The sequence below is a fragment of the Carettochelys insculpta genome, chromosome 2, assembly GCF_033958435.1.
Source record: "Carettochelys insculpta isolate YL-2023 chromosome 2, ASM3395843v1, whole genome shotgun sequence".
Classification (NCBI taxonomy): domain Eukaryota; kingdom Metazoa; phylum Chordata; order Testudines; family Carettochelyidae; genus Carettochelys; species Carettochelys insculpta.
Window position 1 is genome coordinate 277,298,476 of NC_134138.1, and position 26,676 is coordinate 277,325,151.

At 43.8% G+C, this 26,676-nt stretch overlaps 2 protein-coding genes across 15 annotated transcripts in view; one reads left to right on the forward strand and one right to left on the reverse strand.

Moving 5' to 3' along the window:
* Positions 1–8,674, reverse strand: part of JMJD4 (jumonji domain containing 4) — a 59,573-nt gene extending 50,899 nt beyond the window's left edge. For 5 of the 7 annotated variants that reach the window (XM_074985275.1, XM_074985273.1, XM_074985276.1 and 2 more), the window contains exons 1-5: positions 8,628–8,674; positions 6,176–6,860; positions 4,978–5,155; positions 3,355–3,480; positions 1,458–1,725 (exon numbers count right to left, since the gene is read on the reverse strand). In XM_074985275.1, coding sequence (XP_074841376.1) covers positions 1,458–1,725; positions 3,355–3,480; positions 4,978–5,155; positions 6,176–6,440 — 837 coding nt within the window. In that variant the 5' untranslated portion in view covers positions 6,441–6,860; positions 8,628–8,674. Of the gene's footprint in view, positions 1–1,457; positions 1,726–3,354; positions 3,481–4,977; positions 5,156–6,175; positions 6,861–7,251; positions 7,468–8,627 lie in introns of those variants that run through there. The other 2 variants (XM_074985272.1, XM_074985270.1) reach the window with 2 other exon arrangements.
* Positions 8,675–8,792: 118 nt separating this feature from the next.
* Positions 8,793–26,676, forward strand: part of SNAP47 (synaptosome associated protein 47) — a 30,401-nt gene continuing 12,517 nt past the window's right edge. Inside the window, exons 1-5 of one of the 8 annotated variants that reach the window (XM_074985279.1) lie at positions 8,842–8,874; positions 11,386–11,570; positions 15,838–16,381; positions 20,795–21,279; positions 25,419–25,543. In XM_074985279.1, the coding sequence (XP_074841380.1) occupies positions 11,501–11,570; positions 15,838–16,381; positions 20,795–21,279; positions 25,419–25,543 (1,224 nt within the window). In that variant the 5' untranslated portion in view covers positions 8,842–8,874; positions 11,386–11,500. Of the gene's footprint in view, positions 8,875–9,757; positions 9,899–10,350; positions 11,571–14,520; positions 14,581–15,837; positions 16,382–20,794; positions 21,280–25,312; positions 25,544–26,676 lie in introns of those variants that run through there. The other 7 variants (XM_074985280.1, XM_074985282.1, XM_074985278.1 and 4 more) reach the window with 7 other exon arrangements.

Sequence of the window (26,676 nt, forward strand, 5' to 3'; positions counted from 1 at the left end):
CAATTGGATCCATACGGGCACAAGGGATCTGAGGAAGGGCTGAAGGCTTGGTTTCTTGAAGCCCTAAACTTCTTTTTATAAACTTTGATACAGATCCGCAAAGGTATTTTGGCTTCTAACTTCTACTGAAATCAATACCTAAATACCTTTAAAGATCTTGGCCTTTATCTCTTTTTGCTGCCTGGCTTTTCCTCATCACACCTCATATTTTACCGGGTTTGCCTCTGCTGTAGCTGTGATTTCTAAAAATGAGCAAAAATTAGAATTATGTTTTTAAGAGAACTGCTAAACTTTTGGTAATGTGGAATCATAAGAAGAGGGATCTGAGAGACCTCCTACACCTTCATTTTGCAAAATCCAAAGGGCAAGGTTTTGCAAAACTCAAGTGGGCCTCCTAGGTCCATCTTGGGAGCTCCTTCCCAGCAACAACCAAGCTGAGAAATGCACTCTAACTGATTAGAGTTGGAAACCAATGAGAAATTGTAAATTGGTCTCTTTCTTGTTTTAGAATTATCTAAAGACTCAACAGAAGTTTATTGCTTACTCAAAACCTTTTGCTCTGTTAATAACTCCTAGAAACTGTGTTAGTAGTCTGAGCACTGCTAATCCTTTAGGTGGAACCTGAGACAAAAATAGTATTTAACACTTTGGCCATTGCTGCATTTTCTGTTTACTTTCCCACCTCATTCAGTAGTGGGCTCACCATGGCCATGTCTACACTAGCCAAAAACTTCGAAATGGCCATGCAAATGGCCATGCAAATGGCCATGTTCAGCGCTTCATTAGCATGCAGGCGGCTGTGGCACTTCGAAATTGAAGCGGCTCACCGCCGTGCTGCTCGTCCCAACAGCGCTCCTTTTTGAAAGGACCCCACCTACTTCGAAGTCCCCTTATTCCTTTGAGCAGATGGGAATAAGGGGACTTTGAAGTAGGCGGGGTCCTTTTGAAAAGGAGCCCCGTCTGGTCGAGCCAAGTGGCAGTGAGCTGCGTCAATTCCGAAGTGCCGCGGCTGCCAGCATTCTAATGAGGCGCTGAATATGTATTTCAGTGCTTCATTAGTAAACTTCAAAATGGCCATTTGCACGGCCATTTCCAAGTTTTGGGCTAGTGTAGACACAGCCTAATAGAGATGTAAGGAATAATCTATCACTTAACAGGACTGTGTTGAGTGTTTCTCTTGCTTCTAATAATTAAACATACTGATGATTTTGTAGCTGCACCTAGAAACGGAATCCCTTGGATTGGTGTTACACCAGTCACTTTTCAGAAGAATGGCTGCTTCGGGTACAGCACTGATGCTTAATACGTGGGATCATACACTGCCATTGTTCTAAGAGTGTATTTCACATGGATCTTGACTGTTACCTTCACAGAAGCAGCTCTGGCTAGCTAGGGAAACTCTTCAGACAGTTTTCAGGAAGTTAACTGACATAAACCTTAGCTGTCTATTATCTTACCAGGTTGTACACCTGATGGTGCCATCCACTAGGGATGAAGATTATTTCTCCTGCTTCCTGGATGATTTCAATGGGTGGGCAGCTTTGGGCATAGCGTGGGTAAATGCTGCTGTTCTGAAGATCAGGTGCAGTTATGTCAAAGGGCAGGTGACCATGGCGATCTCTAAGATACTCCTCCTGTTTGGGGGGAAAGAGCAGCCATTTCTTTTTCCCGCAGATATTGGCAGACCAGCTATAGGAGCGGAAGACGTCGGCGTGAAATGGAGTCCTGTGGGCCAAGTCAAAGATTTAAGCATGTTTGGTGCAAAAGATAAATGCACTACAAACAAGGACAAAACAATTAAAATTAAGACTAGGGGGTATTTTCTGGCTTCCGATATATCCACACAAATCACTCTGAACTGTGCAGACATAGCTGAAGCAAGAATATGGCTATGTCAATCTGTTTTCACTTGCCTTGTGTTAGAGGGTCAAGAAGGCACCCTGTTAATACATTGGTGTGAACATCTCCCCATTCCAACACCTGTTTTGTCTCTGCCACAATATTAGTCTTCAGTGTGAATCTCACACATCAAAGACAAAAATCAATGAGTAATCTTGGGGCAGCTTAAAGACTTAACAGAGTTATTTGGGCACGAAACCCATGAAAGCTTATGCCCAAATAAATCTGTTAGTTTTTAGGCACTTTAGCATCAGAACTCCTCATTCTTTTTGCAGATACCAACTAACACAGCTTGCCCCTGAGACTTCAAAGACAGCAGAGGCTGCACTTTGGGCTGAAGCAAAGACTGAAAGGGATTCTTTATCACTTATGAACGGCAACATTTTAGATTCAGGCTCAGCTCCACAAAGGTATTTAGACTCCCTCTGTTTTCAGTGGAAGTTATGAGCTTAAAAACCTTTAGTGCTGTGGGCCTCTGTGGTGTCCATCTGTAAAGGGCTTAACTAATCAGCATCCTTAAGAAACGGCAGCTGGCACTGCAGGTTTGGAGAATTCCTTCAGTACTTTAAATGAAGGAGTATCTGAGATGCTTATACACTGTGCTTTTATTAGAATGATTGTGAGTTCTATTATTTGTCAAACGAAAAAAGTCATCACATGGCCCTTTAAAGACTAGTGGGTCTATCCCACAAAAGCTCATCACCTAACAAATTATTCTATTAGTCTTTAAAGGGCTACATGGCGGCTTCTTTTTTGTTTTGTGAAGATACAGATGAACATGGCTATGTCTCTGTGACTACTCAATTATTTGTATTGCTGTATGCCTAAAACTCCCAGTCACAAAACAGCCCCCACGCTGCATTAAGTAATACATAAACACAAGTACAATCTAAGTAATATACCTGAGTTTTCTCTCTTGTTTTCTTTTCTGGATACTCAGAGCTGGAGAACCTAATGCAGGTGACTAGTTCTAACCTCTATGCCCCCCTGCTGGACCTGGTTGCAAATTACAGATCAGATTTTACAGCCCATACTTGGACAAACCTACCCCCTCATTCTTCCTATTAAGGATGCAGGATGGAGCCCTGCATTGGCCACACTGCTCCCTTTTCCCTGCTGTCTGTAGGTTATATGATTACAATCATTGTGAGAGATGTTGGACAGAATGGTGCTGTCACACGGTGTCCCACTGCTACATTAACTATACGCAAACTAATATGGGCAATTTTAGTGTCCCCAATGCGGCCTTTTCTCTCTCTCATCCCCGGCTGTGTTCTATTTCTATATGTCACCTCTTGTCTTTCGTTAGATTCCATGTTCCATGGAGGGAAAGGGCTGCCTTAGGTTATACTTGTGTGGCACTCACCACAGCAAGACCCTGATCCTGAGTGACAGCTTACCACAGTAATAACCATTTAAAACAATGCATTGGATTTTTTTTTAAAGTCACTTTACCATGAACCCTTAGGTCCCATGTAAACAAATCGGTAATCATCCAGGCCTATGGTATCCCAGTATTCATTGAGCCAGTCAGAGGTGAAATAGACGGGGGTTGTATAAACATCTTGCTCTGGGAAAGCCCTAAAAAGATAAAGTCTCACATTTAGGTTGCAGGGAAAAGAAACAATGATTCATCATCTCTGTTTATCCAAAACTCAGCAGCAGAGACTGGGCACGTGACTGCAGCGCTGTCACATCCAGGCCATTCCTACCTTACTATGTCATCTGCTACAAGTGACGTAACTCTCTTGGAGTGAGATTTACAATGCCCCACAACACTTAACATTTGGGCAGCTGGATGAAATTCACAACCTGGCATCAGGTGCCAGTACAATGTCTGAGAAGTCAGGCACCCTACAAAAGGGATCTTCAGAAGTCAGCTGCTGAGCAGGAACCACTTAAGCCAGACAGTAGGAAATGCTCAACAAGGTTGGACCTACAGGAACAGAGGTGACCAAAGTCCTCAGGCACCTGCAGCTGAGAAGTGATTTTGTGAATACCAAAATCTAAATGTTGGATTTAGACATCTAAAAGGGGCTGTTATGCTTAAGTCTCCCTTGTCAAGCTCACCCTTGGTGCAGCACATGAATAGAAATGTTTTTCTACCTCACAAGTAAGTTGTGAGAGGTAACTAAATTTCTCTTAGTAAACAAATATCCACTCCAATAAGAAATCTGCACAATTAGTCATTCATCCCACTTGGTTTAACAGATTCCAAAAAAGCCAAAGCTGGATTGACTGTACGCTTTTCCATGGCATTTGGCAGTAGTTCTTCAACTGACCCGTGGAGATTCGGCCAATATTAAGATGCTGCTGCACTTCCAGTTCCTTCTACAGGCATCCAGACTCTTTGTGGCAAAAATAACATCTAGATGTCTGTAAAAACAGACATATGCAAAGAGGGCCCTGCCTCAATGCCTCTTTGGGAAGTCGCTGCCATACAAAGGGAGAATGAGAATTCAGGCGTAGCAAACTTGAATTACCAGCAGAGCTCCGAGCCATGAGCAGCAGCCATTCAAGCAGACAGGAAGCAAGAGCAGAGGGAGAGGTGCACTAGAAGGCTGGGTAGGAAAAGGGGAGGATGCACTGACTGCATGCATGAAGCAAAGAAGGAGCAAGGAAACTTATGCATGGGGAGATAGGAACAGAACAGATAGCAAAGGAAAATTAAATGAAGAGCAAAATATCCTCGTGATTTAATTTAAAAAAGAAAAAGCGCTTATTGCATTAGACAATTAAAAGTGGCAAGGTTTCTTTCCTTACAAACCAAAGGCCAAAGTAAGAGCAAACAGATTATCCAGGTTATTGCCAGCAGGATACTGTCTGATCACAAGAAGCATTGTGAGTGAGAAAAGAGGTGTCCCAGAGAAAGTCTCCCTATTAAGATGCAGTAAACTTTATGAAAATGTTTAAGATGTCTGATGTGGGACAAATTTTGATCAGTACAGCGAAAAAAAAAGGTATTTCAGTGGGCAGCTGCCTTTAGTCAAGTAATCAGGTAGCAAGAGGCCAGTGTTACTGTTTAATGAATTTGCTGCTGTCTTACGGCATGCTAAGGATTCCAAAGTGCTCTCTTACCTGCACAAGTGCCAGTCTTTGAGATAAAGGCAGCCCCGGGGTGACTGGTAGTTTTTTTTAATGTGTTCCTTCCAATAACTTATGTACTCCTTGAGGGGGATCTGTTCCTTTGGATTAGAATTGTATTCCTTGGCATCACAGTTGGCAACAGGTACTACAGCCTTCCCTGAAATATAAACTTTTTCAGCCCATTGGGGCCAAAACGATAATCTTACATATTTATTTTATGTAGGCATCTAATAACCAGGTCTTGTTGTGCTAAGTACTGTACAAACACATGAAGGTATGGTCTGTAGCTGGTCTCACTTTCCTGCTGTCTCTGCTAAAATTAGGCGAGCTCAAAATATGATTTATGAAAGTGTTAACTGAATGAGGCATGTAGTAATGACATTGCTACAAACTGCATCAAAGCCAGCCGCACTGGGAATGGGATACAGGCGATAGCCAAAAATCAGAATTGCTCACAACATTAAGAGACTCTTAGATATTTTACAGTAGCCAAACCTTCTTCCTTGCCCACACATCCATATAGAGTCTACAAGTATTTGAGCACATGCCTGGGATTACTCACATGTGTAAAGTTAAGGAGTGTAAGTTTGCATGGTAGGATCCTAAATGATTTCCAGTTTGTTTTTAAGACAAAATTAAAGCTTGGGGAGAAGAGGAAAGTATAAACAAGGGTAGAAAACTGCGAATAGGGAACTACTATTTATCTCTTTACATAGTAAAAGAACCAGGGGTCAGCCAATTAAAGTAACAGGTAGGAAGTCTGAAGGGAGCATAAGGAAGTACTTCTTCATTTAAAAGGACCAACCTGTGGAACTCATTGCCAGGAGAAGCTGTGAAAATTCACAGAAAGGAATTGGACCTATCCTCCATTAATGTATCTATCAATGGCTGTTAGTCAAGATGGTCAGGAATGCATATTCTGAGTATCCCTAAACCTTTGACTTCCAGATGTTAGGATGACAGAGGTTGGATCCCTCACTAATTCTCTTGTTCTGTTCATTCCCCTCTGAAGACTCTGGCACTGGCCCATCAGAAGATTGGATACTGAGCTAGGTGGACCATATTTTTACTTTTTGATAACCTTTTAAGGCTTACAGCATATCTGTCATTGGCCAGAGAAACAATTCTTAAAAAACTCTGACTTTTATGACTCATAATAGATGACATATTAAAAACTTAAATCACTTACCAAAATGCTGCAGTAGATAATCAAAGTTAGGCTTCCCATCCTGGGTCACCCAATTCCTTCTGCTGCCCCAGCCCTCAGTGAATTTAGCTGAGAAAATACAGGGGTGGTTGGGAATCAGGTAGTCCCTGAAAAAATCGGAGTAGCTGAATGATTCTACCTTTTCAATATAGTCAACATGTCCCTGGGGCAGGCAGACTGCAACATGAGATGCACTGCTATAATCACGAAAGAATGCAGTTGAACAGGCAAATGCTGCTCTGTCCATTCAGACTATATAATTTCCTGGCACTCAGTCAAGAAGGTGCTGATCAGACAGTATTAAGTTACGCTAAAATAAACAGCTGTACATTAATCTGAAGGGATCTTTCAAAACTATGAAAATTAACTCACAGTTAAAAAAACATCCAGCTCCAAAATACAGAAAAAATCTTGCACAAAAAGCCTTGTTCTTCTCATTTGTGTTTCACCAAATAGGATAAGAATGTCCTTTAATGCTCATAAGTGTTTATGGCCATCTTGATCTGATAACTACATTACAAAGCACAGTAACCAAAGCCTACACTCCTTGTAGACCTCTTTCATGTCAAAGGCAGATAATCAAATTATGAGTTCATATTAAATTATTTCCATGCTTTTGCTTAGCCTTCTCCATGGGTTGCAGCAGAGAACAGCCACTTGCTTGTCTCTAGAAATAAACAGCAGACACGTTCATTTCAGTGGGATTTCACCCCAGCTCAGTGAATAAAGAGAAAAGCTTTTTGGCAAACAAAAAATAAACAAACAAAGCATCCACTTTTAAGACTACCAGCCACTGTAGAAATCATTAAGCAGGATAATATTAAAAGGTTAGACCCTGCAGGAATGGAGCTGGGCTCCTGTATTTATTTCATACTCCCTGCACTGTTCTGGCTGCAGCATACAGACAGGCAGCTCCTAATCATTAAAAAATAATGAGGTAGCTGAGAAGTAACAGGGAGTGACAGTAGCAGTGCCTGGGGAAAACTGAGGCAGGTGGTTGGGCAGGGAAGGAACCTTCCCAGAACATCTAAATGGAAACCCAAGAGACTGAAACTCACATGTAGGCACAGCCCCCAGGAGAGAAGGGGAACTGGGGTCCTGCGATCAGAGAGCTGGAGGGTTCTGGGATCCCCATGATAGGTGTGATTGGTGAGGGGCCCTGGAAGGGAGCGGGGGGAGCTCTCCTGCTATGGGAAGGGGGTGGAGGCCCAAGCTTTATGCTATGAAGAGCGAAGGGGCTGAGCTCCCTGCTATTGTGAGGTGAGAAACCTGACCATCAACCTTCCCCCCACTCCCATCCCAGACCACTCAGCTATTCAGCCCTCCCCACATAGTGGGAAAATCCCCGTGCCCCATCCCAGGCCCCTCAGCCCTCCCCATAGCAGGACATTCTCCACCCCATCCCGGGCCCCTCAGCCCCCCACCCCACAGTGGGGAATTCTCCCTATCCCAGCCCAATCAGCGCCCCCCACAGCAAGGGAACTCTACGTACCCCATCCAGGGCCCCTCATCCCCCACCATAGCGTGACACCCCCCCCCCGGCCCACTCAGCTACTTAGCCCTCCCCACACAGCAGGGAACTCCCCCTGCCCCATCCTCACTCCCTCATCCCCCCACAGCAGAGTACTCCATGTCCTGGGCCCCTCATCCCCCTCATAGCGGCACACCCCACACCCCCTGCTTGGCTCCTCATCGCGGGGCACCCCACCCCCCCTCCTGGGCTCCTCATCCCCCCACAGCGGAGCGCCCCACACTCTCTCCTTGGCTCCTCATCCCCCCATAGCGGGGCTCCCCACACCCCCTCCTTGGCTCCTCATCCCCCTCATAGCGGGGCTCCCCACCCCCCCTCCTGGGCTCCTCATCCCCCTCATAGCGGGGCTCCCCACCCCCCCTCCTGGGCTCCTCATCCCCCTCATAGCGGGGCTCCCCCCCCCTCCTGGGCTCCTCATCCCCCTCATAGCGGGGCTCCCCACCCCCCCTCCTGGGCTCCTCATCCCCCCCATAGCGGGGCTCCCCCGCCCCACCCCCCCTGGGCTCCTCATCCCCCCCCCCATAGCGGGGCTCCCCCGCCCCACCCCCCCTCCTGGGCTCCTCATCCCCCCCCCCATAGCGGGGCTGCCCCGCCCCACCCCCCCTCCTGGGCTCCTCATCCCCCCACCCCCATAGCGGGGCACCCCCGCCCCATCCCGGACTCCTCCCACTCTCCGTCTTGGGTCTCTCCCCCACAGCGGGGACCCGCCCCCCCATCAGCTTCCCTGAGGCCCCTCCTCCCAGGGCCCAACAGCCCCTCACGGGGGACGCCCCGCGCTCCATCCCCTCACCACCCCCCTTGCGGGGACTCCCTTCCCAGCGGCCCGCGGTCCCAGCAGGTGGGGGGTGGGGAGGGACGAGGGCCCCAGGGAAGGCGGGAACCGCGCGACAGCCGGTCACGCACCCTGCGCTCGCCGCCGCCCGGCCGCCTGACTGCTCCGCGAAGATGGGCGGGGGCGGAGCCGGACTGCGCATGCTCCTGGCGAGCGGCTGTTCGGGTGGCCGGAACCCGGTGCGCGGGGAAGCGCGTTCCCGGGGGGAGAGAAAGTGAGGGGAGGGGGGCGGCGAGCAGGCCAATGGAACAGCGCGGCGGGCGCAGGCGCGGAAGGTAGAAACGGCGGGACTTGGCGCTACCCCTTCCCTTGCGGGAGGTGAGTCATTCCTGCCCGTTGGGTGTGCGCCCCCCGCCCGCTCCGTTAGAGGGCAGCAGACGTGTTCCGGCGGGGGCACTGGGGGGCGGCGTGGCGTTAGGCTTGGGGGTCCCCTAGGCGGGGGCTGTGGGGTGCCCCTTGGCTTGGGGTCCCCTAGGCGGGGGCTGTGGTCTCCTCCTAGTCGGTTGCCCCTATGTTTGGGGGTCCCCTAGATGGGGGCTGTCGGAGTCCCCTAGGCGGGGGCCTATGGAGTTCTCCTTGGCAGGGGGCTGTGGGAGTCCTCTAGGCAGGGGAATGTGGGGTGCCCCTAGGCTTGTGCCCCCCCCCCAAGCGGGGGCTGTAGGAGTCCCTTTGGCTTGAGGGTCCCATAGGTGGGGGCTGTGGGGTTTCTCTAGGTGTGGGGATTGCAGGGTAGGTCTCAGGGGGAGGATGGCAGGTGGCTTCTAGGCAGGGGGGTGGGAGCTGCTGTAGGAAGTGGGGAACCCTGCATGTGGTGGGCCCCCAGGGACAGTGCTGTGCTTGGGGTGACAGAGTCCAGCATTTCAGAATACAACCATGATAATCACCTGGGCAGGAACATCAAACATGACTGACACCATAAACAAAACTGCTGTACCAAGAGATGTTTGAAATGGGTAACTAAAGATCAGTTATATTAGGAAAATCAGATAAGTCTGTGGGGGTGGGGATTCCCCAGAAAGACATTCAGTGGGAGAAAGAGGAGTAGGAAGGTTTAGTGTTGGGGCTGGCATGAGGAAGGCACATTTCAAGCACATGATAAACTGCAGCAGTTGGCAATGTGATGTAACAGCATGTGTAGAAGCATGATGTCACAGACTGGGGAAAAATAGTCATGTTTGCCATTTACATAATGCTTTTCAGGTGGTGATGTCAGTGGATTTTGAAAAAGAGGGAGAATCTCCTAATACACATCAACTCAGTAGAAAATGAATCAGAGAGAGGTTAAGGTATAACCCTAACTCTACATAGTGATGTTGGTGACACAGCCAGAAATGGCATCCAGGTCTGTCCGCTCCCTGTACAGTATCCTACCCCTTCAATCACGCATCTCTTTTGGAACTGAATGTGGAAGAAGTTCTTGGTGCCACGCCACTAGAAAAAAACTGACAAAAATGGGAAGGAGTTCAGAGAAGAAGAGTAAAACTAATTAAGAGGCCAGGAAAGATTGAAAGGATGAAACGTTGACTTGGTTAAGTAGCGATTAAAGGACTGGGGAGAGATATGTGATAAAGTATAGATATCTAAAGGGTTAAATATGAAGGTAGAGTGGAATTTGGTGTGATAGACAGGGCAGTAACTAGGAGTAGTAGAATGAAATTAAAGGTATAGCGGGGGACTTATTCTAAATTGAACTCAGGGGCCATTTCTACACATGCCACTTGTTCCAAAAGCGGCACGCTAATAAGTGTCCTGAAAAATGCTAATGAGGAGTGGATATAAATTTCTGAGGCCTATTTAGCATATGGTCACATGATTCAGAGTCCGGAAGAAGCTTCCGGGAGATCCCCCACGGTCTACATTTCTACATGCTGTTTTGGAGTCCAGAAGAGCTTCTTCTGGACTCCAAATCATGTGACCGCATGCTAATGAGGCCCTGGAAATTTACATCCATGCCTCATTAGCATTTTCCAGTCTGTTCATTAGCGTCCTGCTTTTGGAACAAGTGGCATGTGTAGAAACAGCCAGAGAGAGAGGGAGTGTGTTGTGAGGGAGGTGTGTATGTGATTCTCTGCTGCAGAGTTCTGGGTTGCTGTGATCCTGTCCGGGCTCCATTTTTCCTGTTCCCCCCAGTGCCAATATCTCTGTTTTGACTGCTTCAGGTGGCATGTCTGGTGATTCTTAGCTGTTCAGAAAAAGTAATCACAACTCACCACTGGTATAGCCACCATTAGGAATAGTTTATGGCTGGAACAGAATGTTTAATACATGTTTAATTCTGTCCCCTGCTCTCTTTTCTCCAGTAGGAGACAGAGAGGCAGGGTTCGGAAGGGAGGGCAGGTCTTTCCCCCTGTGGTAATCAGGCTTCTTGAGGTCTTGGTGTCAATTATTGAGTGATATTTTGTGCTATTAAATAGTTGCCACATTCTGTGCCTTTGATGGCTTCATTGTAGAATAAAATTATTCCTGACTGACTAGTTTATATACCATTTAAATTTCTAAAGCACTTGAGATTCTCTGAGGAGAAAAAAGCCTGCTCTTATAACTACTGTAAGATGATTATTAAGCGTATGCAATTAGTTTCTGAAGTCACAATTAGTAACAGATCCTTGCTCATGCATTCTGTCCTCAGACACAGAATGTAACTGACTAACAAGGTGAAGTATGCATAACCCTCAAGTGAGTCAAAACTCACATGACCTAAGTGTACATGGCATATGTAAATCCCCATAGTTGATTGTATTCTTCTTCTGGAGAGAGAGGAGGTCGATCAGGTGTTTGCTTTCTAGCAAAAGTTACATTTTTGCTGGTGTCTTTATTGTTTTTCTTTAGGTTTTTTTCTTTTTAGTATCAGATGTAATAGGCTTTTGCCCTTTCAGCTGTTCATTTATTTTTGCTTGGGCATTAAGAAGCAGAAAGAGAAAACAAACAAAAATTATTATTTTCAATGCAAAAGGACAGACCTACAAGGATAGCAAGCCTGAGGCTGCCTGAGAATCCTGAATCTGCTGACAGAGGTACGTAACTTGATGTAATATTTATTATTCCAATTATGGTGACATGGTTGCATCGGAGATTTTAGTTCACGTATAGGATATGGGAAAAAAAGTTTGAATGGGAAGCTATTGGATGTTAACATTGAAACGATCGATATTCTTATGGATTTTTCCCAAACCTGAGAAGTGGCTCATATCCAGTCTGAAGTCTGGTAAAAGTTTAGAGTGAATTGCTTTATTCAAAAGTATCCTTGTTCTCCGGTATACAGAATGTGCTACTAGACAGTAGGAGAGTGCATTATTACAAGCAGGGCCTGACATCTGAGAAGCAGCTTATTCTAGTGAATAGAGCACAGGGCTTGGTGTTGGAAAACCTTGATTAGTTTTGTGGTTCTGCCACCAGTTTCCTATGTGATCTTGAGGAAATCTCTTAATGACTCCTCGCCCCAATTTCATCTTTTTTAAAATCTGGCTGATAGCCTTTTACTTAAGAGAGGTAGTGTGAGAAATGTATTAGTATTTTGGGGTGCTCAGAGTTCATGGTGCCACAGAAATGGCTGTAAGTAAATGAGTAAGGGAAATAAACTGATGTAAGCTTAGTCCTAAACTAAGTCTGGGATATAGATATGCCACTGCCTTCTCCATGTACTCAGACATATCTGTTAAGGTTGCTTGGAGAGCTCTTTCTGTCAGTCCTTCCGACTGACGTGTAGACTTGGCTTGTTTTTGGACTACATTTAGATGCTTGGAAGTTTGAGAGTACCGTATATTGTGTTTATCCGGTTTAGCTTCTGGTCAGTGTACTGACAATATGACTGTTCTGTGCCCTGGTGTCGCAGCCATGTTGGTCCCAGGATATTGGAGACACAAAGTGGTTGAGGTTATATCTTTTATTAATATCATAATACAGGAAGTCCCCAACTTACAAATGGGTTATGTTCCAAAAGTTCATTTGTAAGTCAGTTGTTTGGCACTTGGAACACATTTTCCCATAGAAACAATGTTATAAATGGTAGTTAGGTTCCCAGGCTGGCCCACAAAAGACTATTTAACTCCTAATGTAGTTGAAAGATTGTATAATTGCAAAGAAAACTAGTAGAAATAGTTTTTTGTTTAACCTTGAATTTTGGTGCTTGAGGAAAGACCGGTTTAATTAGAAGAAATTGAGCAGGTAGGTGGAGATTCTGAAGAGGACTGCTAGGTATGCTCCGATGACCTGCCACTTCCACACAGCGCCTTCATATTGGTACACAAAACAAAATTCATGTGGTGTGAATGGGGACAAGGGATTCTGAGCATGTTAAGGGGTTCAGGCTTGAGGCAGAGGGTAGGGATGCAGCAGTGTGAGGGCTCTGTCTGGGCGTTCAGGCTCTGGGGATAAGATGCTCAGGGATGAGACAAAGTGTTAGGGGTGCAAAGGCTTGGTCTGAGGTGCAAGGACTCTCAATCAAGGTGTGGACTCTGTGGTGGAGATGGGGCAGAGGGTGAGATGCAGGGCTATGGGTGAGAGCATGAGGTCAGGCTGCCACAGGGAGGATACAGGGCTGGAGGGCTCTGGGTCCAGGCTGCACCCACCACGGTAGGGCGAAAGGGGGTTTGGAGTGGAGCGGATGTGTGTTTCTGGGTGGTAACTGCAGGGAGGATGGGTTCTGGGCTGCCCTGATAGGAGGGTGGCCAAGGTCATTCAGGGCCCTGCCATGTCAGGGAAACTCTGAGGCCAGTCCACAGCAGGTATGGGTCCTGAGGCCGAGCCTCTCTGGATGCAACAGAGGGACTGTGGCCAGACCACAGTTGTCTTTGGCCTCAGAGAGTGCAGCAAGTGGGGTCCAAGGCCTGCTGGTTAACTACCTATTTACAGGATTTTCTTGTTTATTTTGTCCTCAGCCCCAACGGTAGCTGACTTGGAAGTTGTAAAGGAGTTACAGTGATGTATGTAGGGTTGTAATTCTTCTAGGACAGCGTTTTCCAAAGTGTGGTCCACGTACCACTGGTGGTACTCGAAAGGATTTCAAGAGGTGCATGGCAGAAAATAAGTTACTAAAACTCACTAGATAAACACTGTGATGGCCCTGGGAGAGGGGTACACCAGTGAGGCCAAAGTCCCAAAAAGGGTACGCAACTGTTTTAAATTTGGGAAACACTGTCCTAGGATAAACAGTTATTATTCAAACATACATCTTGCAAACATCTGCTGTGGGCTGGATTCTGATGTTCTTACTCACATTGGTTTCAGAGCGGTTACTTGTGGAACAAGGAGCCAAAGTTGAGTGTGTCAGAATCTTGCCCCGTTACTAGTTTTTGTGCAAATAGATCTGTTGATATAACTGTGACTAATAGGATGAGTTAACTACGGGTAGAGCCACAAGTAGCAATGTCAGTGTGAAGGGTGTATATGAATGTATGAGCTTACACATAGCCCCATGAATTTTTTCATATTCATACTACAGAGTCATGTAGTGAAAACGTAAACTGCTAATGGAGTTTGAGCAGTCCCTGGACCCAGAGGTGGCCTGTTATTACTGTAGGCCTAAATTCAGCAGTTAGAACATTTTGGAATGGACTATTGTTACACAACACACAGAATGGAGTATGGTTGGGTCTCCCAGCATCTCCTCCATACAGCCTCTTTCAATACTTCAGCCCCTTAATGTTGCCTGGCTTGAGTCCTAATGGGTGTTCAGAAGGCAAAGCTGCTGCAGCAACTATGTTCTATTGCATTATAACAGATATACCTCTTCCCACCTCACCCTTCAAATTCCCCAGTCTTGAGCTCATTGAGGGCCAGACTAGCATCCTTTCAGTGCTGCTGTGTGCTTGGCTTTTGCATTCCAGCAGGGTAAATTTAAGTGTTTTTTTTAATTACAATTTTTGCATAGAATAAATTGTAGGCATAATAAAAGCTGTGTTATTCTCATGATCACCTCTGATTTCATGGAAAACATAAAATCTCTGGAAAAAGTCAGTGTCTGACAGTTATTTACCGTCCAAACTTGGAGAAAAATCTGACAGACGTGGATGTGATCATGGACAGGTAATTTCTTTTCATAGTTGTAACAAGCATGTGTGTTGTATAATGGATGTCAGGTTCAAGGACCTTGTATAAAGATGCTGAGCTGTTTAAGTGACTCTTCCTGACAGTCAGAGAAAGTGGAACCTATTCATTCAAACTGTTTTTATAAAAGGTTAGGCTCAGTGTCCCTCTGAGGCTAACCTGGGACTCAGGAGTTGTCATGGGAACAGTTGAGCTTGGGTTGTTTAAGTCAACTGACAAAGTAAAATCCAGGCATGGCATGAATTTGGACCTTATCCAGCACATGTATTATGATAGGAGCAGACCCATAGAGCCACTTGCTTATACGTGCCCAGGACGTGTTTTGAGAGCTATACAGTGTTCATGCTATGTGAAGAATTATATAATGTTTATGGGCTGCGTTGGTTTCTTTTGGTAAATCAAACAAGTTGTCTTTTGTGCTTAGTGTATTAGAAATTATTTCTGCTTCTCTGACCTTTTGAAAGCCTCTGGACGGCACAATGGGCAGCCAATGTGGCATGTGTTATTTACAGTAATATATTCATTGATGTGTGTATGGAGAGGGACATACACATGAAAGTCTGGACTGTTTTTGTAAAGGTGGAATTTTTCCAATAACTACTCTGTTTTGATATTTTTGACCTATATTAAATAAAGTGTGCTCATACATGTATTCATAAAGCACGTCCCTCACCACCTCAGCACAGGCAGCCAGAGCACTAGATTATCAAAATGCAACCATATGCCAATGATTCAAATATCATAAACATACAGTATAAAATTACTTTGGTGAAATGAGATCATTTGGGAATGGGAAGGAGAGGCAGGGGCAGACTGGAGTTGCTTCCAGAGGGAATAATACTAAAATGCTTTGTAACAGAGAGGCAGCCGTGCTAGTCTGGGACTGTCCCACGAAAGCTCACCTAATAAATTATTTTGTTAGTCTTTAAAGTGGTACTTGACTGCTTTTTTGTTTTAAAATGCTTTGGTTTTAAAGGAGTCTTTTCAAGGGAAAATTGGAGATGAATGAGAAGAGGTGGCAAATTGCACCCCCTGAAGGTCTCAGCAACCAAATCTTGATCACCTGCTTGCCAGAGATGATTTAGTGACAGACAGCATTAAAAACTGGCTGGTGCCTGAGATCAGTTACCCACAAGCATGATGCCTGTGGGAACATGTTGGGTCTGTGCACCTTATGTTACAAGAATGTCTATTTTTCTGCCATGTTTACTTGTTTTTTCTTTCCTCATTTTGAAGGTGACCGCTCTGTCATCTGTGTAGAAAAGGATCCTACCAGCAAGCTAATGAATGAGGACATATGCATCCATGCGTGGCCCTGTTCCTATTACTTAGACCATGAAAGACGATGGGTCTCTGGCAGACTGTCACTGACCCCTACAGCAGTCAGATTTACAGCTGGCAAGACAGGAGAACTTCTTGTCAACTTCCATCTTTCCAGCATCAGTGAGATCAAAAAGGAGTCCTCCAGTTTAATATTCAGCTCCCTCACAGTTCTGGAGAAGAATGCCAAGCATTGGTTCAGTTCCCTCCAGCCCAATAGAAATGTGGTCTTCAACATCCTTGAGCACTTCTGGAGGGAGCAGCTGCTGCCGCATCCAGAGGCTGGAGCGCAGGCAGATTCTCTGCAGACCACCAAAGGGAAAGAACTGACTGGCTTACTCTCTGCATCCCAGAAACGTCTGGAGGATACGGCAAAGGTGCTTCACTATCAGGGTGAACAGTTTGATAATGTCATGAAAGGGCTGAACAAGATTGACTCTGATATGGATGTAGCAGACAGGTACAGTTGCAGAACAGTAATTGATGGTTCATATTGTGTATGCCTGAAACCTGACTGCAAGCTCTTTGCATTCTGTCCTGATGTTGCTCCCTTTCCTGCACCTTTTATTAAGATACAATGTTTTACTCTTCATTTTTGGGCTAATTAGGGAGTGTACCATATGTCAGATGGCCTACTGATTTTTGTGACATGCCCTTTGCTCTAGTGTGCGTGAGGCAGAGAGAGATAATATACTACTAGATGGATCTGTTCACTGTAGAGGGGATATGCGAGCTCTGCAGCTAAAGGTGAGAAGTGTCCTTCCTGCACAGTACTGAGCGCACAGCCTGGGATTTTTGGATGGGAGAAAAATGACTCTAGAAATGTCATCCCTGTCTTCTGCTGGTGTAACTGAATCGTGCAGCCACTTGCATTTCGTCACAAACACTCACGTCTATTAGATGCGAGCAGAATCAGTACAGTTGTGGAAGAATGAGCTGCTGGGCTCTATTTTGTCTTGTGCCACATTGATCAAAATGTCATCTAAATTGTATCTGTAGGAGGTACTTTACTTACACGGCACAGAAAGCTTGTATTGATTCTTTTTTCAGATCTCTGGCTGAGTGCGCAGTGCTTCTGGTTAGAATGTTTAAGACAAACCTTTCATACAAGTTATATGCCTAAATCCATATTTAAGCATAAATAAGTGGCATGATTTTAGAAATGCTGAATTGCTGACTCCCAATGAGAGCAGCTCAGTGGGGCAGGTGCCCCCCAGGGTGCAATGCAAGCTGTGACAAGCTGCAGAGCCTTCACTTTCACCACCATGTATATATCTGCTGCAGTGGGATGCAGGCATTCTGACCAACCCCTGCATAGGAAGGCTATAGACAGGGCAATTCCTGGCTCCGCAGGCACGCACCCCCACTGGAGTCTAAACGTAAAATTATGTTGTCTTGTGCTGCATAGGGACTTACACAGTGTGAGCTCATACAGTTTGCCTCTTCCTTCAACGTGGAGAGGACTAAGCAAAGCCTTTTTGCTCCTCAGCTAAGATTCCCATGTACTTCACTCCAACTCGCCCTTCCCTGCTCTCATCTAGATTGAAAGTATTTTATCTAGTGAGCGTTTCCCAGGTGTAACTATATTTAAGTTCTAGATAATCAATATTTATCACTTCAGATACAGTTTGTTGAATGCTGTTTGTATGTATGTATAATTTCTGTAACTTTTCTAGTGACATCACTAATGTAACCATTGTGCCAAAGTCCTGCTTTCATTGACATAGATCCAAGATATAGTCCAGTAAACTCTTCAGCCTTTTGCTTTCTTTCGCAACTTGCTGTTGCGTGTACATGAGTATGTGTAAAATCTCTATATAGGTAATCTCTCCCATGTTATTGTTGTGCAGAAGGAGTCCTTAATGTATGTTCTTCATTAATCCCTAAAATATTTTTGCCAACTTGGTGAATAGGTTGCATGAGCAACATCGTTTATGGGATGGTGCCCTCATAAGAGATCAGTAATCAGTGTCTGATGTCGTAATTAATGTCCAGTGTAGACTACTTTGGAGATGAGTCAACATAGCAAATGGCTCACCTGAGTTTCCTACAAAAGTTCTTGACCATCTGCACCAGTGTCTTTTGCTGGAAAGAAAAGCCAGCCAACAGCTCAACATATGCACTTGAAGTATTATGTGGTTAGGTTGAAATTCCCCTCTGTGCAAAGGACCAGAACACAAAGCCGTTTGCACCACTAATGCCCTACATAAGCCTTTAATGTCATTCCCAATTTTTAGGGCTTACCTTAGCTCTTGCACTGGTCTCCCGTGCCAGGGCGGGGGGAATTTCATCTTAGTGTCTTCACTGAATTTAAAAAACAAACAAATGACTCTCCATTAAATACCATGATATTACGTGCCTTATTAAAACCTGAAATTGATAGAATGGAAGTAGAATAAGTTACTCGTGTAGAAGACAATTCCTTTTGACTGTGCATATAAAGCATGGCTTACACTGATATAATACAGTCTTAGGTATATTTTTGTACTGGAATCTTTTTTACTCCCCTTGCCCTCATAGCTAATTGATTTTTGTATAGTATGATTTCCTTTCTATAAAGTCTTGGGAAGCGTGGTTTTGTAGAACCTTGTTAGTTACCTGCCAAATGCTATTTTGTGTATTTTTGTCATAAGCCAACAATTATATGTCCCAGAGCCCACAATCACTGCACTAGCTTGCAGTAGCAAATGTTTTATACATAAGACTACTTTCTCTTCTAGCCCTGGTTTTTTTACTTCCCATAATGTATTTTTTTTAATCCTATAATGAAATTTTTTCAATACTTGGCCTCAGGTGCTATCTGATCTGTTGATTAGAATATGCAAATTAATGTTCTGAAGTTTAGAAAAGGTTCACCGCAAAATTAGACCCAGAATAATTAGAATGAATACTCTGTACACAGGGGAGGCTATGGCCGTGTAATATTTTTATTTGCTCAGTTAGCAAAATGGCAAACTCTGCAATCTAGCAAAGAAATCATACAGAATGGTCAAAATAGCTTGCATTTGGGAGAAGAATAGCTCAGTGGTTTGAGCATTGGCTTGCTAAACCCACAGTTGTGAGTTCAGCCCTCAAGGGGGCCATTGAGACATCTGGAGCACATATTTAAAAAAAAAATCTGCCAGCAATGGTAATGGGTCCTGCTATGAGGGTAAGAGATTGGATTTGATAATCTCTCAAGGTCCATCCCCTCCAGTACTGTTTTATAGGTACATCTCCATACATTTGTTGCAGAAACCTAGAACACATGAGTAGGCTTATGGCTGTCTTGCCAAGAAGTTTGTGATGGTGCTGTTGAGGGTTAGCCCTGTTATGGAGTTTTATTGCGCCCCCCCACCCCCACAAATATACATAAGGATATTCAGCCTTCTCTGTCCAAAACCTATCTTCCAGAGTCATTACTCGTGTTGCTTGCTGTCGACATAAATATCTGGTGTTCAGATTGCAGTTGGGAGTAGGCTGTTGAAGCAATTTATTCTTCTTTCCTCTTTTATTATAAATTCAATGGCTTGTTCCCAATTTGATTTTTTTTCTGGATTTCTTAATTTTTTATCTTTCAAATTAGATGGATTTCTTCTAGCAGGCCTGTTTGAACTTGGTACAGAACTTTGATGGCTAGTGAACAAAGAATGTTTGGTTATAGCTTCCTTTTGAGATTAAGTTCTGTGTTTGCAGCCAAACTAAACAGGATCTTGACATCTCAAAATTGTGTATAGAACAGCTTTAATACTCATATAATTCGTTATTTTCAAGACATTGCCAACATGATGCATCACTGCATCGGATACTAACTTTGTAGAGCATGGAAAAGGCAAACATGATTAAGCCAAACATATTTCCAGCAAATGCCTATAAACCAGTAAAACTTGTGTAGTGCTTTATTGTGCCAGCATTTCTAAATGAGCTTTAAGAGAAGTAAATACACTGTATCTGGCATTTTTGGGTGAGGGTGTCTTATCTTTATCTGCTTCATTTCTAATGATGCTGGACGGTGAAATTCGTGTTAATAACCTAAGCCTCTTTTATTAAGTAATATCCAACAGAAAACAGCTTGAATGTAAAAATACCAGTTTTGAGGATTTATTTAGGGAGTGGATGCACTTGGCCCCCCATAAGCAAGGATGCCCATCCAGCTGGCATCACAGGCTGGCAACACCACTCAGATTCGGCCTGGTGACCCTCTGCCATGGGTGGTGTTAGGCCAAGCACAAGTGGTTCTGCGATCCTGTGAACCAGGTTGCAACATGTGGAGCCAGCCCCAGCAGAGTGAATGTGGTATGGGTTTGCTCTCCAAGCTCGTGCTCCTCCCTTTTGGGCCTCACCTTAGTGGTAACTCTTTGGGAGTCTAGAGGACTCCCTAAGTTTAATATTTTGCTGCAGGCCCCCAAAATCTTGTGTGTGATATTGCTTCTGACACTGACAGAACATTCCCCAGTGATACCAGCCCTCATATCCCCACACTTCCTAACCCCCGTAAGTTCCAGTTGTGTGCACGCTGCAGTGAGTCTCTTCAGTGCCCAGGTAACAGATAATAAATTTGAACATCTGGCACACGTTCATGGTGAAAATAGGGGTCTTGATTACTGGTTTGATTCCCAGCTCCAACCTGGACTTGCTTCAATGAGTCACTTATTTTCTAAGCTTTACCAATGAGATGCTAGGGTTTTTTCTCAAGTGCTTTGAGATCTCTGGATGCAATATGCTTCAGAAATGCAAACTGGTGTTGTTGTTATTATCACTATTATTTATGGGAATGAAGAGTTCGCTTTTGGGTGGTTATTTCTTAAGAAAGGTCATTTGTTCTGAGATCGGAAGATAGTGGGGACTTTGTGTTTGGTTTTCATTCTTTTTCATATTGTCTCATTCCCATTAGGTTGTTGACAGAACTTGAATCGCCTTCTTGGTGGCCATTCAGTGGCAAACTCTGGAAAGGGTCATTGGAAGCAAAGCCAAAGGAAACAGCCACAATTTCAGGGTCAAAGAACCAGGAAGGGGTAATAATCAGAATTCCCGTTATCATCACCCACAGAACAAACTCTACAGCCATGCCAGGAAAACTCACACTTCTGGTTTCTGGCCTGGAAATAAGTGACTCCAATTCTCAGGTCATTCATCGGTTTGAATTGAAAGATATAGACGATATCAAAGTTCACACGCCATATGAGATCAGCGTCCGTCAGAGGTTTATTGGGAAGCCAGACACCTCTTATCGGCTGTTGTCAGCAAAGATGCCAGAAGCAATCCCAGTCTTGGAGATGCAGTTTAGCAAGAAAATACAGTTTTTGGAAGATGCATTGGGCTTTGTCAGTACAAGGAAATCTCCGCAGACCGATCTGGGCAATTCCATTTGGCAAGCAGGTAAATGACAGAAATGATGAGTCACAAAGCTGGTTTGTTGGTAAGAACTGTTCTTCAATAGTTTGGAAGAAAACTGGGTGTGTTTAACAGTGCAAATCCTCTTCCCTGTCTTAAGAATCTAATGGTGAGGAGACCACACAAATGGTAAAAGGAAACCTTTGGTAGTAAGAGAGAAATGTTAGCTTATCCTCACTAGTGACAGGTAATTACACATGAGAGCAAGGCATGGGAATGGAGAGATGAGATAAGCAGTTATATACTAGCTTGAATGTAATTTTGCCAGTGTTTGGTTGTACAGCCTATGTTATCCAGAACAATCAGTAACTATGGCTCCCTTGATCCCCATTTCCCTTCCCCTTGGAGCTCAACCTGAAACATCTTAAAGGAGCCAGATTTTCAGAAAGAGCTGAGCACTTGGTGAAGCTGTTACCTACATTCATTGCTTTGGAAAAGGATTAGTGTTGATTTCAGTTTCCTTCAGCTACTTGTCTCCATTTTAAGTACCTCTTTGCTCTCTTACCCTCTTGGACTTTGTGCTTGTCTTTTGACTGTGGGCTTTTGAGAGCCACTTCCCCACCCCCTGCACGCTTGAGTCATGTGTCATAGCTGTTTTCCTTTTGACTAATGATGACTGGAAGTAACTCCACACTGAATTGGTCATTGAGTTAATCACAGCCTGTATAAAACTGCTAACTTCTGGCCCAAGATGATTTAAAATAACCAGGGTGTTAAACACCAACTTCAATAAACATGATGATGATAATTAAAATTACAGCAGACCAAGAAGCAATAGAGTCCAATTACTCTACACTTAAGCCTATTACTTTCCTGTACAAGATAATTTGTTTTTAAAATGATATTTGTTCACAAGAGCCTACTGGTTCTACAGGCGAGTGGATGAATCCCTAGTATAGCCATTTTAAGGACATGCCGCAAGATTAAAAACATTTCTGTAACAACCAGAATGAAGTTCACCATCACTGTTCCCAACTCCCTTTTCACCCATATCCCGCAAGCACAATTTTCTGTAACCCCAAATCAAGAGCTGGTGTTTCCTTGACATCTAGTAGGGAATTCAGTAATACCCTTCTAAACTGGAAGGCCTTGGATTTGGTGAGTTGAGGCAAAATTAAACTGGTACTGAGATATGGATGGATTCTTTTTGAATGGGCCATGGACTGAGGAACAAACCTGTTAAAAAGCTACATTCCCTGTGGTTTAAAAATTGACATGCAATAGAAAGCTGACATGGCAAATGACTAGATGAAATCAACATGCTTTCTATTCACCAATCTAAAATTGGATTTCAGCAGGGACAAAATGTTCTCTTGATGACCAGTTTTCAAGAACTGGAGTTTGGAAAAGCTTGTTAAGTTTTAAGGAAATAACTCTTAAGCATTTGGCCTAAAATGCAAGCACAACAATTTAGTGGAAAAACAGCCTGCTGATTTCCAAGCACTGAGTTTTATCTAGGCAAATTGCTGTGCAGCTCCTAATAGACTTAATGCTCGTTACATAAAATAATTGGTTGTAAAGCCTTATTTTTGCATCGTTTCTCACTGCTGTACTCTGTTTGCGTCCGAGTCAGTGATCTGAGGAGGCTGCTGTCCTATCCCCACCTGCATTTTTACTGTTTAAGTTGGAAACGCTAATAGAAGAAACTGGAGTTGGTGGAAATCATGACGTCTGTGATTCCACCAAAACTTCTTTCTCTTGTTTGTTCATTCTGCAGATCCAGTACCACTGGCCTATTGTTGCCACAAGATGGCAGTCATTGAATGCATTTTAACCTGTGTTTTTTCCCTCCCTCCCCCCAATACCTCTGGCAGAAACATGGTATTTTTCTAATCTAAAGAAAAAAATGAATGCTGAATTTTAATTCATGAACTAAAATACACAGATAATCTTTTGAACAGATGTCTTTGCAGTTGAGACTTTCCGTAACAGCAGATACTAATTCCTGTCATTCCCATGGTTTTGGCTGTTCTAGAGATGTGCAGCTTTTTGTATAGGGTACTGCCATTTTAATATGCCACATGAATATAATTCCATAATTAGAAAGTTATAATGTTACATGCTTCACATTCATTCAGATATATACATGTATTAAGAATGTGTATTTTCTTTATAGTTTTGGCTGTGATTCAGGTAAAATCTTGGTGAAACATTCTGTATGTACTAGTTTGCTTGAAAGCAATTGTCCTACCTTGGATTTACTTACTAGTTATAGCCTATTGGACAAATGCATACTGGGTGTTCGACAGCCTACAGTTATTGAGTTCTTGTGCTTTAGGTTAAGATAAGTTGTATCAGACTAGGCAAGACCACTACTACAAGACCTGACCAGCTTCTACAGTGAACTGTGCAAAAAATTCTGCAGTGCCAAGTTATGGAGTCGCCTTTCCCCAATAGTCAGAGGTTGCTTTACATCTTGCAGCATGAGAATTTTACATCCTTTCCAAAGCCCCTGAATTTGTAATTCTTACCATTGTGCTCAGTTTTCCTTGTTATTCATAAACATGTCTGATACTTTTTTTTTGAGGCCTGCTAAGCTTTTAACTCTTAATACCTTGTGGCAAAGAGTTCCCTGAGCCTACTGTGTTTTGTGTGAAGAAAACTTTTTTCCATTCATAAGCTTTAAATAAGCTTTACCTTTCAATTCAATTGAATCTGCATTTTGTTATGTAAATTAAATATACCCAATCTCCCTCCTGTATCCCATTCATTATTTTATGTGCCTTTATCACATCCTCTCCTGTGTGTCTTTTCTCCCAAAATAAACAGGGCTGGCTATATTTCCCAGTGAAATAACTAGTGAATGAATGTTGATTATGAATTTGCTAATCCATTAACTAGTTTGAAATGGCTTTCAGTTGGAGACAGAGACAGAGAATTTTCTCTAAACACAGGCAGATTATTTTTTCCATGTTCCTTTAGACAAGACTGAAGTATTAGTGTATTACCATTAGTATTTTTTAAAATACTGATACTCAGTGGCTCAAAGCAAAAAAGAGGAAGTTGGATAGAGTAGCGCTAGTATGGTGAATGACTTGCTTGTATTAAAGCTTGACTGATTCCAGTAACAGACAGGCTGATAACCAAATAATTCGAGGGGATTATGAGTTTGCAGTAATTACTTGTGAGGGATTTAGGGTTTTGTATTTTTAGTTTAGCTTTTGTCTCCTTTTTCATTAAGAAGTAACGCTATCCAAAGTAGTAGCGTATGTGTTGTCAGGCAGCCAGCCAGCTTGGCACCAGTTCGTTGGATCCAGAGAAAGCTCCAGCTTCCGACTTATTTACTTTCTGTCCTGATGTCTCTAGCAGCTGTTATCGTTGTGCCGTGTTAGGTCAGGCTGTGCGATAGCAGGCAATGGCAGCTTCCTTCGAAGTTCAGTGCCCCCCTAAGAAGGACCGCTTCTGGGATGTTTGGAGTGTCTTGATACGTAAATACGGTTGGTGCTAAACATCTGAGATAATCTGCATTACAAATAATGGCCTTTAATTGTAGCACTTCTCTGGAACAAGAGGTATCAGATATTGCAATAGGAGCCAGTGCTTTAAATAAAGGACAGGTGGCATGCTGCCTCAGAAGTCAAATCCGTGCTGCTGCACTGATTAGCTCTGTGTGCGTTTTTACCGTCAGTATTGCCCTTTTGTTCGGAGGCTAGCTGACATGATTCACAGGTGTTCTCCAGGGCGGGCTGTGTTCTGCAAATTGCATTGACTAACGGGTGAAGGTGAAGCAGAAAAAAAGCCTAAGTTTGGCCTAACATCGTGCTTCAGAAGTACTCCCTCGTTCAGGTGGCTGCTTGGGGTCCAAAATTAATCTTTTAACGGTTAGTCCCAGTTTCCCTGTCTGGGGCACAGCAGTCCTTCCAGTTGCTCCAATCTGCAGACTAGTTATAATTACACAAACTGCTTCTCAGAGTAAAGTGACATGTTCTCTGATGTGTTCTGTAGATGAAGGTTTTTGTTTTGGGGGAAGTGTGTGTTAATAACTGAGAGGTTGTTTGTTCCCCTTGTACCCCAACAGAAACCACCACAGCCCAAAGCATAAAGCACTTAACTTGGTCTTCCCTCCTGCGTTCTCCACCAGTACCAGCAGATGTCACTGAATGACTGTGGATATCTCTTTCCAGCCACCGGCCTTGTAGAAAGCGTGGTACAACCTGGACCCTCATCCGGAGGAGGCAGCCATGGCCAGGCTCAGCTGCAAAAGCAAGAACAGATCGTGTCCGAGTCAGAAACACAAGAACTTAAACAGGTACTGTCAAAATGAGCCCAGCTTAAAGCAGCACACACTAAAGCCCTTTCATTGTGTCTTTCCCCAAAATGTACTTGCTGCGAAGGGGAACAAGGTTCATCTATAGGTCTTATCCACGGACCCCTTCATTTACTACAGTCCAGGTCGTCTTATGCTCCCTTTCTCTGGAACAGTGAATGCACACACAGACACAATTTTTTGTATAGATATCTATCTCCAACCAATGAGTGCTTACCAACCACATTTTTTGGGAAGGTGGGTGAGGGATGTGTTTTTCTGTTGTTTATTGCCTTGTTTTGTGACAGCAAGGATTTACCCTCAGAGTGAAAGTAGCTTTGGGATTTTGATACATTGAAAAGACACAAGCTAATGCCACCTCCACTTTATACTGAAAATTCAGTGTTTGACTATGGGTTTTCCAGCTCATGTTATTCCCATTTGTTCTTTCTGGTTCCCTGTTTTATGGCTCTCTAAACACACCATCACCTTTTGTTTTGAATGATCATTTATTTGTATTGCAGTAACATCTAGGGGTGACTTTCAACCAGTTGTGACGCATTAAAATATTTCCAAAAGAATATATTCGGGATGTTCTTGGCAATGTCCTTTTTCTCTCTCTCATTAATGATGCTTTTGTGGTTCAGTGATCACGTCATGCGACATAGCCACCTGTTCTGCTGCATCTAGTGTGTCTTGTAGTTGTTCATTCTCCCTCTCTCATGTAATTCCAAACACAAAACCCTGTTTTTAATTAAATTGATCTGGAGTTTGCGAGTACACAGCTGTAATTTTAAGAGTGATTAAAAATGAAAATCTTCAAAAAATACTGTCCTGATCAAAATTCACTTAAACCAGTGCAGGGGCTTCAGAACTAAGGTCAAGCTTAACAGAAATCCAAATAGTTGAAAGGTTTTATTTATGGGGAAACCAGCTAATGATCTTTTTTTAAGAAACAAAAAGCTAAGTCTCACTAGTCATTTCAAAGTTCACCAGAGCCCCACTGGCTCCAAGGGGCAATTCTGCTATTCCTAGTAAACCCAGCTAAGATCTTCCTAAGTGACTGATTATAGGGGCCTTCATTTTTCAGTACGCAAATTGAAAGGCCTGGAAAGGGTCTGCATTTTCAGAAAATC